The sequence below is a fragment of the Chelmon rostratus genome, chromosome 10 (assembly GCF_017976325.1).
Source record: "Chelmon rostratus isolate fCheRos1 chromosome 10, fCheRos1.pri, whole genome shotgun sequence".
Taxonomy (NCBI): Eukaryota; Metazoa; Chordata; class Actinopteri; order Chaetodontiformes; family Chaetodontidae; genus Chelmon; species Chelmon rostratus.
The window spans coordinates 11,742,262-11,759,350 of record NC_055667.1 but is presented as its reverse complement, the minus strand read 5'-3'; the positions used below and the strand labels follow the sequence as shown (position 1 = coordinate 11,759,350).

Sequence of the window (17,089 nt, the reverse complement as noted above, 5' to 3'; positions counted from 1 at the left end):
ATAGCTGTATATTTTTTATACTTTTATATGTAGATGTCTTAATTAAGCCCCAATGTCATTACAGAAAAAATGTTCGACGAGAGGCACAAACTAGATGTCCGCTAATGTTAACTGACAGTTGAGGTTGCAGCTGACCTTACAACTTGTTATGTGTTCTGACTTTTGGATTGTCTGCTTGTTCCTCAGTCATTTGCAAAAAATGATCTCTACTATTTGCTGTACATACTAAATATGGATAAAAATGGGATGAAGGAATGTTCACAGTTAGCTGCTCCACAAAACCATTCACTGCTTTCTTAGAAAACAGGTCACAGGCTGGTGGCGGTGGATTCCTCCGCATGGAGACTTTTTGACATCCAGGTCGTAAATGCTAAACTACTGGCCTTGGCCCCAATGCTTTGAAAGTAGCATAAAAACACGTCACTGTGGATGGCTTTTTCAAACAGAATGTGGGAGTGCAGAAGAGATGCAGTGGTATTACAAAATCCCCTCTCTTGAATCCATTGGTTTAAACAGGGAAAGTGCGCCACCACCTGGACATATTATCACTTTCTGGTAAGGAACATACTGCAGTACACAGCATGCAGGTCAACATTCAAAACAAATTAAAAAAAAAAAAAAAAAAAAAGACGTACATATTTATTTTTAGAGATTATGGTTTAATTTCCCCAACATGAAATGCACTGACTTCTACATAAAGAATTTACCAGCAATAATGTGACTAATTTGATTTGTTTATTAAAGAAGGTTTCACACAAACTTCACATATAACCTTAACATTCTCCATTTATTTAGAATACTCGCTTGAAAAACCTTTAGTGCAAATCATACAGTTCAGAGATTGATAACATGATTTTAAATTATTAATAAATATACATGACTCAATTTACACTTAGAAATGCTACAAGCACTTTTCACAGTTAAATAACAGTCAACCAAACCGTCCTGTACATCCAACACATTGCAGTCTGTCTCAATGAGGGAAATATTACCAGCAAGGGTTGAAAAGGCAAAAAATGAAAAGTACAAGTACCATGACTCTCTCTCTCTCTCTCAGATACACTGTCAACTTTTAGTTTGCACAAATTAATACAACTTAATCATAATGAAATAACTACCCTGTATAGCACTGACTCATCAAACTAGCATCTTATAAAAAAATTTAAACAGATCATGTGTCACTACAGAGTTAAAGCAAACATTACCCCATGAGCTTACATTTCCGTTTTGTGATTTATACATGTTGGATTTCATTATACACACTTCACACAATAAACTGTTGACAACTGTTATACAGAGTATAAGCAACAGTGAAGTGTTTGTATACTACAGATGACAGAGACCTAAACAGACTGTATTATTAATACGAAGCTTTCTAGTCATTGAATGGGGGGAATACACACACACACACACACACACACACACACACACACACACACACACACACACACACACGCACGCGCGCACACACGCGCACACACACGCGCACACACGCTCACACACACGCACTTAAAAATCATATTTCTGACAAGCATTTTGTTAAACAGGTGCAAAATAAAGCCTACAAGAAAACTGAATTACTGTAAATATTTCAGGATTTCAGTAGAAATGCAGTGAGGCCAAGCACTGCAGCTGGCTCTGTTAACAGTTAACGCTCGTTAGAAATGAACTTATATTATTATTAAAGTGGCAATGATGCATTCATACAGAATATTACTGGACACAGTACTTCTGTTTGGGACTGCAGCGCAAAATATATCAAACTGCAGTGTTTCCAACAGTTGGAAATATATGTGTGGTGGCCTGTGAACTCCAGCTCGGATTGCAGCAGGGAGCCCTTCTAACAAATGCGTATAGCATATCAATGTATTATTTTTAAGTACTCTGCACTTTCAACTGCAGCTCCACACACTTTTGAAGAGATAAACAAATGAATCTATTTGGATGGGCCACCAAAATTAATTCTATATGTGGGAAACAGCGAACTATGTTTATTCCTTATCACCTTTATGCACATTTAGACATATTATATACATTTGATGGCACATAAAGAGCATTATTCTCAAAACCTTCATATAAACTAATAGCAAATAGGCCAACCAGATTGTATGGTTTGGATTTAGGAAAGGCTGTAGCAATACATCTACCAATATTACATTCAAACCAATAATTGAGTTCTGATTTCCTTAAAAGTAATCAACAGAGCTGATATCCTTAATAATTTGTAAGGTAAACTATACAATAGAGCATGTTAATTTTCTGATTCTGTAGTCTTGTGTTTCAAAGCAATCCTAATGCATCCTCCATGTGATTACACTGGTTATTGTCAATCAGACCAACAGAGCAACATCCGATTCAGCGTTTAAGGCCTAACTGCATCAACAGAATCCATCCAAAATTAATGTAGCTGTCCTACGAGCTCACAGCATGCAGTAAGAGTTTAAACCAAAAGGCCACAGACAACAGATAAGGAAAAGTGCAAATGCATGCTGAAAATGATTGCCACCTGCCATCCTCTCTAAATAACCCACCAAGTATGAAATGAGAGCAGCCTCCCAGCTCAATTCCTCCCACTTCCTTTCCAATTTGTGACATGTAGCAGTCAGATTAACTTCAAAGTGCAAATCCAAGCTGTTGAAATGAAGGAGAAATTTACAGAACTTCAAGCTACCACAAACGCATTCAAATACTCAGTTGAACATGTCCACTCACTGCAGTATCCTCAGCCGTGTGTTTTATCCATCCTGATTTCAGTCAGTCATTGTACAGTGTGATGCAATCTATGAGCACATGAGTTACAGTGTGATTAGCAGTTATGTCCCTTTAGTATCACTATGACACAAGTGTGTTCCGCACTGCAGGGTCCTGAAAACAAAAAAATTATTGAGGTGAGGTTGCTCATTATTTTGTTGCTGCATTTTTGCTCATCATTTAAGACGTAATATTTATTTTAATATTTATCTTCACACAAAACATACATTTTTAAGCACATGGCAGTGCTCAGATCTGAGCTGTTTGTGTAATATTTTAATTGCAGGATTACACTGTACATTATCCTAAGAGGTTTGATTATTGTAGAAGCTGCTTGTGTGTTGTTCAACCTGTACTACTTGCTTATACTGTATAACATATCTTGAACAAATGAGGAGTTACTGTGTCTGTTTTCTGTTTGCAATGAATTTTACAAATAAACTTAAATGTGCTTTAACTACCTGACGATCCCCGGTGGGCTGCTGGGTAGACCTCAATCTGTAGGGCTCTGCTCAGAGCTGCTGCTAACAGCTCCGGCTGCTTCTTCTTGGCTGTGGGCGGGAGGCAGCTCATCCTTCTGTGGCGCGGTCTGTTGTGGTTTCACCAGGGTGATTTTAATGGGGATCCCTTTGACGCTATGCTGCACTCTGCTATACTGACGCATGGAGGGGTTGAAAGTGCGTACAATGGGAAGTTCATTCAGAGTGGCGACCTCTTGTTTTGGCTGCATGCTCTCTTTAATAATAATTTTACTTCTTTTGTTTGAAAAGACAGTTTGCACTGGTAGGTTGGCAGGCCTCTTTGCGGGGCCAGAAGTCTGGAGTCTCGTTTTATGCTGGGGAGAGGTTTGTTGTTTCTCCTCAACACCTTGATGCAGGTGTCCATCATTTTCCTTTGTCACAGAGATTCCTCCTTCTTTCCTCTTTTTCACCTCCTTCAGTTTCTTGGGGCAGACTGCCATGTGTTTGGTTCTGCTGCGACGCATTGTGAACTCCCTGCTACAGTGCGGGCAGACAAACACCTCCTGCTGCTCATCCACCTGTGCAGGTGACATTTTATTTGATGAAGGGACTGATTTGTTCCTCTGTGGCATGACCCTTTGGACCAACTTCTTCTTTCTTTTGTTCAGTACCTTGAACTTCACTTTGACTGGGGATTCTTGGTTGGGTTTGGACCTGTTTGACTGGCTGGGTCTGTTCGAAGCATTTAGTCCATTCGTAGAATTAGTGGTAGACAAAACTCCTTTCTGGGTTTTTGCAAAGTGCCGTAGTGGGATGGGATTCTTTTTGGGGGTGTATCGCCTTTTATCACTGGCATTTGCACAAGCCAGGATATGCTTGTGTAGCTCTGGCATGTTATCAAAGCTTTTCCCACACTTGGTGCACCGAATAGCCGTGCTAAAGGTTTGTGGGATGTTGTGGGTGGTGAAGTTTGTGGCTGAAGCCACTGAGCCAGCAGGTGATCTGTTATGGTAAGGAAATGGAGGGGGCTTAAAGCTGGGATAATGTTGGTTGATGCCAAGACGAACATCAGGCCCTTTGATTTTGCCTCCATCTGAGGCCATGATTTTTATCGTTGTAAACAATTCTTCAGCAGCCACATCTACTTCACCTTCCTCCTTGTTCACCAGTTTTTTGGGTTCCTCTGGAGCATCGGGCACCGAAGGCTCTGTGCTGACTTTTGTTGAGTTGTTGTAGTTCTGAGGTCTTAGCTTCCCCTTCTCTTCTTCTGTGTATGTACACTGCAGGCCGGGATGTAATTCTTCCTGGTGCTGTTTCAGGTTACAAAGGTAGACAAACTCTTTTGTACATGCACTGCAAACATAAGTCTTGCCGACACCATGGAGGCTCGATCTGTGGTCGAGCAAAGCGGAGGGTTTTCCAAAGAGCAGCACGCAGAACTCACACTTGTAGGGCCACTCTTCAGCATGGTCCCCTACATGGTCGCCTAGTTCTTTCATCGAATGGAAAAGCTTATCACACACATTGCAGATGAAATTCTTGGTGAACGTCTGTGGCTGTGCATCACTTGGTGTGTTACTTGAGGATTCGTCCTCTTCAGCTTTCACAGATGAAGATGAGGTTTTCAGTGGGATTTCGGGTATGGAAACAGTGCTGTCAGCAGCTTCCTCCTCTTTCATGGTTGGTGGCTCCAGATCAACAACAGGCTCCGGGTCAGGACTGGATTCACCTACAGCAGGACAATCAGATATCACTGAGGTGGTGGTGGACAGAGTTACTGATTCTGCGATGGAGGACATAAGAACAGTGGGGTCCACAGTTTGAGGGTTGGGCACTGATACAATCTGTTGCTGTTCTATGTGGTTAACAAGCATCTGTGAAGGTGCTGGAGGGTCAGCAGTGTTTTCTTGTAAGGTAATCGCAGCAGGGACTACACTCCCCGGGGCTTCGAGAGCTATTGTGCACTCTATCAACACTGTGTTGCTGGTAATGTTATAAGAGTTGATGAAGGAATCATTTAAAGTCACAGTGGGCGTGAATGGCACTTCTGACACAGGAGTGGACTCAACCAGAGGTTGATTTAGAGCTATTGGATCAGTGAGAAACACATGGCCAGGGAGATTTAGACTCGGGTCAAGGGACTGTGAGAGAGTGACAAGTTTTGCAGAATTTGTAGTGGCAAATGCAGTAGTTAAATCACACTCTGAAGAATTTAATGCATTTTCTGTGCAGATTACTAAGGGCTCAGGAGATATGTTTGGGGCTAATACCTGGATTGGTTGACTTGAAGGATTGGAAATAGGTGGTGGTGCCAAAACTGTGATTAATGAAGGCGTGGTAGGGAGCATGGTGTGTGAGGCTGGGGAAGCAAAAGCAACAGTGCACGGTGAAGCTGGCTGCAAGGCAACAGGGGTTAGGGAGGCAGGTGATGGAGTCAGAGAGTTAGAGGGAAGGGCAAGTCCATAAACAAGTCCTTCTGCAACAGGCTCCACTGGGGTCATTATGTCTGGACCTGTAACTATGGTGAAATCTGTGACTAAAGGGGTCTCAGGATTCCCCAGACTTACAGTTTGCTCTCCAATATTCATTACGGTCTGCTCTACCATGCATGTATTTGATTTTCCTTCTTTAAAAACTGCCTGTGAAACTACATTTACTGTCAGGTCAGATTCACAGAGGATCTTTTTTTGCAAACTCAAATCCAGCACAGCATCAGCTAAAGCTACATCTGCATTTCTTTTCACTGTATTAGAGAGATCCAGCGGTTGCTGGTTGCAGGAATTACCGCCAGTCAGGGGGGGCCAGTTCTCGGTCAAGACAGGTTTCACTGCTGGATTCTCTAGAGGTGGAGCTGTGTCATCTTTTTCATCTGCTGTTTGGTGCATTGGTGAGGAACTATGTTGTGTTTCCATCTGTCCTGCACCTACAGAATCACAATCCACCATATCGAGCGTTGTTTCCTCACAGGATGTTGGATTTTGCTGCGGGGAGCTTGGTGGAGATCCAGTCCGTCTTTTAAACCTCCCTGTTCCAGCAGGCAGGACAGAGAGAGACACAGGTGAACAAGGCTTCTGACCATCTGTGATGAGGGCAAGTGTAGGTTTAAGGCCATCCTGCTTCTCTAGGAGCTGCTTCAGCTTAGGTGACAGAAACACAGTTCTTTCCTTCTGCACAATGGTAGACTCTGTATTCTGAGGAAGTAGATTCTCAATTAAAGAAGACACAAGCGATGAAGAGGATGAAGACACGACCACCTCAGACTCCAGTTCGGTTTTAATTTGTGGTAAAAGAGGTGGTGTTGCAGTTCTTCTCTTGGCCAGTGGTTGACCAGGTATCTCTTTGCCTGTAACTGAATCTGTATTTAAAACCTGGCTGATGTGAGCAGGGTCTAGAATCAGGGAATCCAGTCTAACTAAAGACCCAGAATGCACCTCAGCTGCTTCACAGCTACTGACTGTACTTGTTGACACTATCTTCCCATCAATGTAAAAGCTGAGATTCTCTGAAATATTGCTAGAGACATCTAGCATGTATTGTTCTGCGTGTTCCCCTTCATTCTCCGGAAGAGCTGCAGGTGCTGCACTGTCACCAAGCTCTGTTTTGTGTTGAGATGCTTCATTGAATATCCTCTGAGGATGTTCCTCCTGAGGCAGCTGGGTTTTTTCTACACGTGTCAGTTGCAGGTGCTGCTCGTGGATCCTGCGCTCATGCCGTCGCTTGTTGGTATGTGTAGTGAATATCTTTTCACAGTACTTGCAGGCATGATGGCCGTCTGAGACTCCCTGTTTGTCTGGCTGAGCAGTGTGATCTCCAGCCAACAAAATTGAAGTATTAGAGCTCGTGGGGGATGAAGCATGAAGCTGCGTGACTGAATTCTCTGAATCAAGAGGCTTCATCTTCTCATGTGGCAGCTGACCCAGATTTGAACCAAAAGACATGTTGCTCTTGTTGCTTTTGTATGCGTGAGCCTCGCTGTTCGCCAAAGTGTGGATGTGCATGTGTCGTTCCAAGCCTTGTTTGCTGGTAAAATGTCTCTCACAGTGCTGGCAGGGAAAAGAATTGCTGTCTCTCTCAGTATCCTGACTGGGATGTTTATGTAGATCTGGGTACAGTGACTTAATCATGTCTGGTGCCATGTCAGCTTCCTCTTGATAAGTGTCATCATCCTCTTCCTCCTCATTGTCTCCAATTTCAGAGATGTATAAGAGAGGAGAGTCCTCCATTTTCTGCGGAGGTTGTAACCAGTTCTCTGAATGAAGTATGTCACACAGGACTTTTGACAATTGTCACACCTATTGAAAAGATAAACATGACATTTCCATAAATGTGGTAAGCCGACGCTTAATGTAGCCGAAGTGCCATGCAAGGACCACATCAAATGATTTAAAAGTCCATCATAAACACTTGTGCAGTCTAAACTTTCACATTTTATACTTTAATGCAAATGAACACATTACAAATGTTCAAATGCTGTTATCAAATTATTACGTAAAGCACTTTAAGGTGCAATTCATTAATTCATACTGTAAACGGCCCCCAACTAATGCAACTCTTTTCATACGGAATTGTATTTAGAATAGTGTTACACCGTAGATGTAGGATGAAGAGTAGGCCTCTCCTCATCTACAACATGTTACGACATAAATTCAACCACACAGACCATCCATTTCCTAATTATTTAAAGGCAAAAAAGTTTAAGTAAAGCAATTTGAAGAATTATTAACACACCATCTTACCATTTTCATGGTCAGTGCGGGGTACAAGGCATGTTTTGTTGGACAGATGAAGACACAGGTTTTTCTCTCTCCTAGAAGAAAGAAAACCACAAAAAAAATAGTTTCAAAATAGATTCAACTGTTGAATCGTAAGCACGAACAATCACAGTGACCAACGGTGGTGTGGGAATACTTGAGCACCCTGTAAATAATCTCCTCTTTCATTTGGCTGCTGAATAAGTGCCATGTCTTGTTAACTTATGCTAACGTTCCTAAAGCATATATCAAGCTTACATGAGGCAGTTATTCATAATGTCTGGTGTAATATTATGGAAACAGCACATCTTGGCATGCAAGACAAATATTCTGATAAAGTGAAATCAAATTAAGTACTAGTTGCCTACAGTGAGTTCAGTCCCAAAATACATCTAGTCCATCCCCATTATTAACAGCCACCTTGTTTACCCTAGTAAGGCTGCCTCAGGCCACCTGCTACACTGATGACACACATCCACACCTGGCAACTGCCACACACACACACACCTCAACCATTCTAAGCTTTTAATAGCTCCCTTTCAGCTATTATAGAAAGTGTGCAAAAATGATAAAGTTTGGTGCATTTGGACATTCATCTGCTGCTTGGTGGGACAAAATGGCAGGCTGAGCATGTGTGCCAAATTTGTCGTGCTCTTCCACCTGCTCCTCACGACTGCATAAGCACTTGCAACATCGTAATCTGCCTTATTTTATCGTTACTTCATATTTCCAATTTATTATACTGCATGCTCATGAAGCATAAATTGTTTTTTGGTTATCCCGCATACATTTTTCCATTACTCGCAGTTTTCAGGCACTTGTAGACACGAGAGGAAATGTAAACAAATATCTTAGATCTTATGCTTATATGCGTTATCTTTCACTTATTTTAATGCAATCCTGTGATGGGTTCCTCTTGCACAAACAAAACTGAATCGGTCACGATATCATACTAGCAGAACCGAAAAGTGTTCCAGCACCATCCAAGGGCCTACATGCTGAATTATTTGAGCCAGTCTCGTAATATTCAACTTCTACTTCCATCCATCTGCGCTGCAACAGGCTTATTTGTCACTTATCAAACTGAAAATATATTCAAAACAAAAATACTTGTGTATTTCATATTATCATTACAACTCGGATTAGCCTTGGGGTGCGCTCACACGCATCTGCTTCACCTGGTTTGATGACGCTCCCCCGTCCTTGCACCATTGCTAGCTGGTCACACAACACGTCGTCACTTCACTGTTTTGCTACAGTGGCTGCTAGCTCGTCCACTGAAAGGTCAACTGGCTTCTCTAAAATAGCCCTGCCGCTGCGCTACAGATACAAGGAAGCCGCTTGCAAATTCAGTCCTATAACCGTCAAGGTCCCGAGACAAGGCTTCACTTACCAAGTGAAAGAAATCAGCTGTTATCGCCATTAAAGCATTAACAATGTAACGTTACTGCTAGCTGCGATGCTAGCTCGTGAGCCGTAGCTATATTCAGGATAACATGTTCGACACGACCGTTACGAACACTAACTGTTATTTAAAAGTGCACGTTACAGTTACCGCACGGACTTCCGTCAGCGACCACACGAACCGCCGCTGAACCGTTTGAAACATTCCTCTTGTGCAGGTTGTAGACAGTTGTGTTTTCTTCCCTGATGTACCAACAAGGTTCTGGCGTTCTGATTGGTCAGAGAATGTGGACGTCAAATTTGGACCAATCAGCAACAGGTTTGTTAAAGCGCTGAAAGAGGAAAAAAAACACAGCAAAAGGCAGCTGTCATCTCAAAATACCACGAGAACATTAGCGCATCGTTAACAGCCTGTGCAACTTGTTTCATTAAAAAATCCTCTGATGTTTTGCTGTAAACCAACATTGCAGAGGGATCCTAAATATTAATTCTCTCTCCAGCTAGTTATAAGAATAGTGAATATTGTGAAGGGAAAAAACAAACTCCGAATTGAAACTATAAATTTGGGGCCAGATACCTTTACCTATGATGACACTTTTAGTTATGGATTTTTAATTTTAGCTACCTACAGCCTCAAATTCTCAAAAATAGATTTGAATTTCGAAAACAGTCAAGTGAGTTGACAAATACGCTTAAAACGTATTTCAATTTAAATGCCTGCATTTCGTACAAACAGCCGTAAAGTAACCTCTTCTCATTCTGAACTCTGTTCTTGTAGTGTGTTAATTTGACCTCTAGAGGGCGCAATATAATAAAGAAATGGTCATACAAAGACGTTTGGAATAACTTCAGAGCATTTCTGTTGTTTGCGCGCCATGCACATTTTAAAAAGTAAAATATTTTAACTAAGTATATTAATGACTTTCCTAGTCTCAGTTGTAATGCATATATAGTAGTCGTATTGAGATTCTTTTTGTATGCATAAAGACACCAGAACACATTAATGTCAACTCTTCTGCATAAAAGTAAAAAAGAAAAAAAGAAAAAAAAGACAGTACCAGTTTTCTTTAAATCTATCCACATGCATAGACTTTTCACTTGATTTCATTTCACTGTGTAAAAATATGTGCTGGTTCATTGGCAATTTTAATTCTGACATTACAGCAGGGCCATCCGTCAATATCCTGAATTCCTATTGTCATGTCTGTTTCACAGCTGTTGAGATAACAGAAAGCCGAGCTGACAAGATGAAGATGTATGATGTGGTCTAATGTGGTGCTCTCTCCCCCTGACCAGTTCTCTGTTTTCCCCAACAATTGTCAATTCATTAGGCACTGGCTCATATAAAGCTCACACCTACTGACTCTGATAGAAAGCTACCCCCTGGTTTCACATGTCAGATTTCCACCTACAGAATCATACCAACATGAAAGACATTCTTTGAGTGGATCTGTGGGCGTTCACTAGAACCCACATGTACAGCTGTACATTATGGTACATTGTGAGACAGGGGCGGTGTTCTCAAGGCATATGCATGGTATGTCGGCTGAGTGGTGCTTTGAGATCAAACTGCATGCCAGACTTTTGCAAGCTATAATGAAAGATCATAAACAACAGGCCTCTGTCTACTCATGGTTTTCTGTCTCTCTGTATTTTAAATTCAATTGTCCAAATTTTGCAGAACAGATGCTGACACGGATCTGTGCCATGAACTGAAATACTCTAACTCTAGAGGAACAAAAGACAGTATACTATTCTCACGCACAGTTAATTTAGGGGCAAGTTGATCATGATGGTGTATATTCATAGCGAGTCACTCTTGACATGCCCAAGGCCCAAGCGTGTCTTTCACAGTTGATGGCAACTGCAGCTGCGGAATTACGATGAGCATCTCACGACTGGGTCTGCTGGTCAGACACATACGTCAAATCATCGGATAAGCAGGTGCTGACCGCCTGGAAGTCACGTCACACACATGGCTAAGAAATCAAAGTCTGTCATACAGTAGGAATGAGTTTGGCTAGAACTGAGAGGAATTCAGTACAGTACATACTGCATACAGCTTCATCAGAAGCTGCTTTCTGTTACATGGTTGCATATAGGTAGATATTTTTGCAATGACAGCACATGACACCATTGGGATAAAACATGGAAGGCTGGTATTAAAACACCTTTTTAAATGATTTGTTTGTTTATTTTTCCCCTTTCTTTCCAGGTGATTATTTGATACATGCCAGCTGTAATGCATATCTACTATTGTATGATATTTTAACATTTGTGAGTGTGTATCTGTGAGGTGCAGGTATATGTATGTATGCACACTATATTAGTGTTGTACCTTGGATCTAAGTTGGATGTGCCTCTTGTGTTTCTAAAAATGAAAAACAAAAATATATATATGTGGGAAAATATTTTCATGTAAACGCTCTAAGAATTACTGACAATCTTGAGGACAACTTTAAAAGCCAACAGGAAACCAAGCAATGCAAGGGAAAAATGAAACAAAATGTGCCCCAGATTACGTGCGTGGTGGTGTATGCAGTGTATGTGGCAGTGGGCTCTGGTTTGTGCCAGTGACTCTGTGCACAATGAAACATTGACATCCACAGGGACATACAGTACAAGAGAGACAAAGAGGGAGAGATGCTCCACAACTCGTCTCGTCTGGCAGATTACTAAACAGGGCTTTGGTATGAAACAATAAGGGTCCCTTATAGAAAATGTGTGCCACACAGCACACACAAAGCCTTGCCTGTGGTCAGTCAACATATGTCACTGGGAGGAAAGAATATTTTATTGCTTCATGTCGTGGGATGCCAGATGTGCAGGGAAGAACATGTAAATGCAAGCACGTCGCAACACAAATACAAACTGTTTGTTGCAAAAACACATGATGCTTTATATAAGTGCACGCAACTGTTGCTCTCTGAACTGTATATTTATGTACTGACAGTACACACACACACACACAGACACACCTGACCACACCCATGCTAATAATCCCCCAAAGTCCAATAAACACACATGTGCCCTCCAGAATCACTGCCCCTGCACACACCCATTAAGAGATGCACCCTGACCCCCATAAAGTAGCGCGCCATGTGCAAAGATACTGTACACACATACACACACATACTCACATGCCACACACGCAACAACAGCCCTTCTCCCCTTTCACTGTCTTTGACTCTGCTGCCACACAGTCACACACAAGCAAATCCAGCACTTCCTTGCATCATCCATACTCAACCTCACCACACCCACAAACAGACTGTCTATGCATGTCACCCAACTGTATCTCTCTCCGGTAACTCCCTACCCCTGCCCCACCCTCTCCATCCAGCTGTCGGCAGCACTCAAAGCCCACGGGCCAATCAGCGGACATTTATCTCATGACATCACAAACCACTGCGCTCTACAGGCTTAACATGCGGCGCTCCCCGCACACGAGCAGACCTGCACACTGCTGCTGAGCTCCAGTCGCTGATGGGTGGCATTCATGTCACCTCCATGAAGTGAATACTGCAGAGTGCAGACAGGAGCTGGTGACACACACAGAGAAAACCACTGCTTGTTTACACTAATGTCTTTTCTGCCATACATGTAAAAATACTAATTCTTTCATATCTGTAACAACAATCAAACTATCAAATCACTTCCTGTAGATTAAACCGACACATCAAGTTAAACCACAAATGCAGTTTGTCCAACACTTTTGAAACATGTCTCAGAAAGTGGTTTTATGAAGGTGCTCAATTGAGGGCATTTGATGTCCTCAAACTGTCTCTGACACACTGACATGATAGTAGCAACAAGGTCCTGCCCAGCTGAGGCCTGTCTCTACGGAGTTGTGTCCTCCACATGCTCCGGCTGCTTCCCACAATCACTGACATGCACAGCTGTTGAACTGGTGACTCTAAACTTCCTAAAGGTGTGAATGCGCCTGCCTGTACGAGCGCTGCTCACCCAGTGTATGGGTATACCACTGGCATTACATACATTTCCAATGAGCTGATTGGCAGCTGTTATATTTTCATTGACCAAACATGCTGAGTACTGGAAACATGATGCATGAATTTGTTTGAACCCTCAGTCAGTTGGTTTGGTTGCCCATTAATTGCTCAATCTGCCTGTGTCTGTGTCACGAATTGAATAGATGCAGTTGTGTTTAGATTCACTAGTGATACATAACTGTCCAAACATTTGCTTAAAACACATTAATAGATATTTATTTTTTGGTGCACAGTAAAGAGAACTGGAACCAGTGTGCTACTTTGTTTTCACTGCACAGTGTAAACACCCAAGGTTTTTTTTTGCAATTTCATATAATGTAGGTCACAATTAGAAGCAAAGAGCTCTTCATATGGAGGCTATGCATTTTGTGAGAAGCACGAAAGTTATCAAAACTGTCGTATGGTACTTGGAAAAACTGATTTTAAATGCTTTATTTATTTATTTGTTTCCTTCTTTATAGATTTATTTCTGGATGGGCAGAGGCGTTGTATCTCTACAATCAGGCATATGAACTTTTTCTTTTGCAATTTGTTAAATCTGTTGATTGTAGGTATTTTTTCAAATCGATAGGAGTGAGAACAGAGCAAAACATCTTAGGACAGATGGCCTAACCTGCCAAAAACAAATGAAGAGAATCGGCTTGATGCCTGCTGTTTATTTTAAGCCCTGTATTAAAAAAACTCTCATTCCTCCATTGTTATACAATCTGTGCTTTCTTTACACTGTCAGGATTATAATTTGCTGAGTGGGCACCAACAGCTTTCCGACCAATAAAAATGACGACCGCTTCAGACCACATGTTTCTTCTGTGTGGAATATAACAGGCAGCTCACAGGCAGCTATAAGTAACCTGGTATTTTGGTTCTTACTGCAATGAGAAAAATACATACAAACATTCCTCTGTTAAATCCAAATACACTGGCCTGGTTTTATTTAGAGGGGAAGATATTTCCTCATGTGTTTGTCTGCAGGAGCTGAGCAGTTTCTTCCTTCCTCGTGTTGCAGTCTGCTCCAGATGAGGGAAATTTTGTGGAGTGGCTGACTTCTAAAAGACGACCCCATTACCGGGATTTAGCTCACGTGTGCCCGCATGGGCTCACACAAGCACATTGTATATGCTTTTACATTGTATATGTTTGTGTGATCCACACACGGTGGATCACACAAACACATGAACGCAGAGCTTCCACACACTCAGCTCATATCTATGCCAGCACACCACATACAGGCGGTTCTGAGTCTGATAATTAAATATGAGACAGACCTGTGTGTGTGCTGTGTGAACCGTGAGTCTGACTGAATCACACACTTTTATGGTGTGTCTTAATAACTGCATCTGCCGGGACATTTTGCTGGAACACGTTATGATAGGTTTAACATGTGTTCATCTGCACAGAGGACAGAGAGTCAGTGATTTAGGTCTCTATTAGAGTATTTCTAAGAGCGTGTGTAAACGCACATGATCGATGCTGGGCCCACCCAGGAAATGACTCCTCCCTGTAGCGATGTACAGAATTCCCCCTTGCTGAAGGAGAGAGAGGGAGCTGCTGGCGAGCAGCTTCGCAGCCACAGCCCAGAGCCTCTCCATCTGCCCCTCTCAAAAGACTCCATTGTTCCCAGCAGTCTGAGGCGAGAGAGTGAGCTAAAGAGAGTTATGAAGCCCGCCGGTGGGGCAGAGGCTGGGGAGGTGGGCGTTGGGCTGCTGCCTAAAACCACACGGAGGAGAGGAAGCCAGACACAGAGCATCTCTGTGCGACTCACAGCCTGCTGTTGGAGCCTTGCCTCAGCTTAGCAGCACTGTATGAAAAAGTCCACAACATGACATGAAAAACACACCTAACTGTCAGAAGGCTCAACCGACTCAACGGCTCAAGGCCATGTGTTCCTCCATATTTGGTCCTGTTTGTGTCCCTGCCGAAAAGTGTTTGTTTTTTTTTCTTTAAATTTGAAGCTTTATTTGAATGGGCCAATCAGAGTGGACTAGATGCAGCCTGCGTGGAGGCTTGTTAATGATGATGTGTGCGGATTGCACTTGGAAATAGTGAATGAGTGTCATGAGATTTTAACTGTCACAAGTATTTTGCCCCGGCTCAAGGCTGAATACAGTGCTGCTCAAGAATGTGTTGACTTTCAGGCGTTGCCACGGTCACTACGTAATCTAATTGATAGGACATGTCCGGGGACAATAAACAGATATCGGGAAAAGCCATTCAGGAATACTTTCACACACAGAAGACAAAAGAGAGCTTTCGGTTAACAATTTGGAGACATATTCTGTGGAGTGTTTTCATTTTTTTTTTAATGAAACAGTATGAACAAAAACACTGCAATTAAATTAAAAGAGTTCAAACAAATCAGATGGCACAAATTAAAGACCGGATACTGATAATACGTGGCAAAGCAGAAGGGAGGAAAGAAACACATGTCGTTGCAAACATTTGCAGTGTCTAAAGCCTATAATCATTAAACATGACATCACTCATTCAGTGCACATATTAAACGAGTTTTTAAAGCAAGCGGAGCTAAGCTGAGACCTCATTATTTGTACACCCGTTAAGCACACTGTCAATTGCAAAAATAACAAAAAAGGGCATTGCTGCCTAACACTGTGCACTAAACCTAAGTGCAACTATAAAACGTCATCCTGTGCACGCAATCTGGGTTAGCTGAATTTAAAGACTGGACGGCTGCTCTGGTGGTCTAACTAGAAACACAAGTAGTATGAATACATTGTTGAGACAATGCTCTCACTCGGTATAATAACCGCTGGCTGTTACAAGGGACAAGCCAGAAGTCACCAAAGCTGTTCTTTTTGGAATGGGTGGCAGTTAAAAAGTACAGTCGATTCACATTAATAATGCACTTCAAAAGTTAAAATCCTCCCAACTACCTCGAGAATACCAGAGACAGTGGCACAAACCCTTCTGCTAAATTTCACAGATATGTATTAGGTTTTTATATGTCAGTGTTAAAGTGGGCAGAATGTCACGTTACTCTTGCAAACGAGGGTGCCTTTTTCTTTCCTGTTAGCCCCGCGCTAGCCCTCCCAGCTCACAAGTGCTATGTCGAAACAACCTCTGCACGCGGTGCTTCATACAGTTGGCCAACATATCAGCGAGAAGAGGCTTTAACTGGCGCTCAGGTATGCTTTAAAGGGCTGTTAGTCACAACACTAGCCTAAGGCTGCCTGTATGCACTGTGTATTCCATAATATCGAACGCTAGCCTATGCAACTGCAACATATGAGAAAGTCATTAGCTGTGCACTACGTAGTCCCCTTGCATTGTATATACATCCTGTGGAATTTGGAACAGCCTCTCCTGCTTTCTCTACAGCTCCCACCTTCCTCGTGTGTTTGATTTCCTTTAGCTTTGTAAGTATTTTCCATTTTTGAGTCCTCTCAAACTTTCATGCAAATCTAAATCCGTCAGCCTTGAAAGGAGAGAGATTTTACCCCTAGATGTCAGATAATCCCCTACCTTCTTTTCTCCCTCTCTTTTCTCTAACAAAATGCATTTGAAAAGGCCTGAAATTCTTTGCGACATCCTGCTGTCGCTTCGTTTTGTTCTCTCCCAGGGAGTAAGGGAGGAGAGAGCATTTTATATCAGCGGCTCCTGGGGGTCTAGGAGGTGGCGGGGGAGGTGAGGATGTTTGCTCATGTACCCCCCCTCTTGTCTCACATACATACAGTACATACATCAACACACA

General features: G+C 42.3%; 1 protein-coding gene across 7 annotated transcripts; it reads right to left on the bottom strand.

Annotated features, from left to right (window-relative positions):
- Positions 1-670: 670 nt before the first annotated feature.
- On the bottom strand, positions 671-9,609 carry prdm2a (PR domain containing 2, with ZNF domain a). Of its 7 annotated transcripts, none has more exons than XM_041946244.1 (5): positions 9,357-9,589; positions 7,949-8,019; positions 5,998-7,504; positions 3,213-4,995; positions 671-2,865 (listed from the first exon to the last, which is right to left on the bottom strand). In XM_041946244.1, the coding sequence occupies exons 3-4, from the start codon at positions 7,433-7,435 to the stop codon at positions 3,245-3,247; spliced, it is 3,189 nt and encodes a 1,062-aa protein (XP_041802178.1). In that variant the 5' UTR covers positions 7,436-7,504; positions 7,949-8,019; positions 9,357-9,589; the 3' UTR covers positions 671-2,865; positions 3,213-3,244. The 7 variants fall into 7 exon arrangements, with proteins under 7 accessions (XP_041802178.1, XP_041802179.1, XP_041802174.1 ...); XM_041946245.1 differs by having other exon boundaries at positions 3,213-4,941; XM_041946240.1 differs by having other exon boundaries at positions 3,213-7,504; positions 9,519-9,609.
- Positions 9,610-17,089: the final 7,480 nt, after the last annotated feature.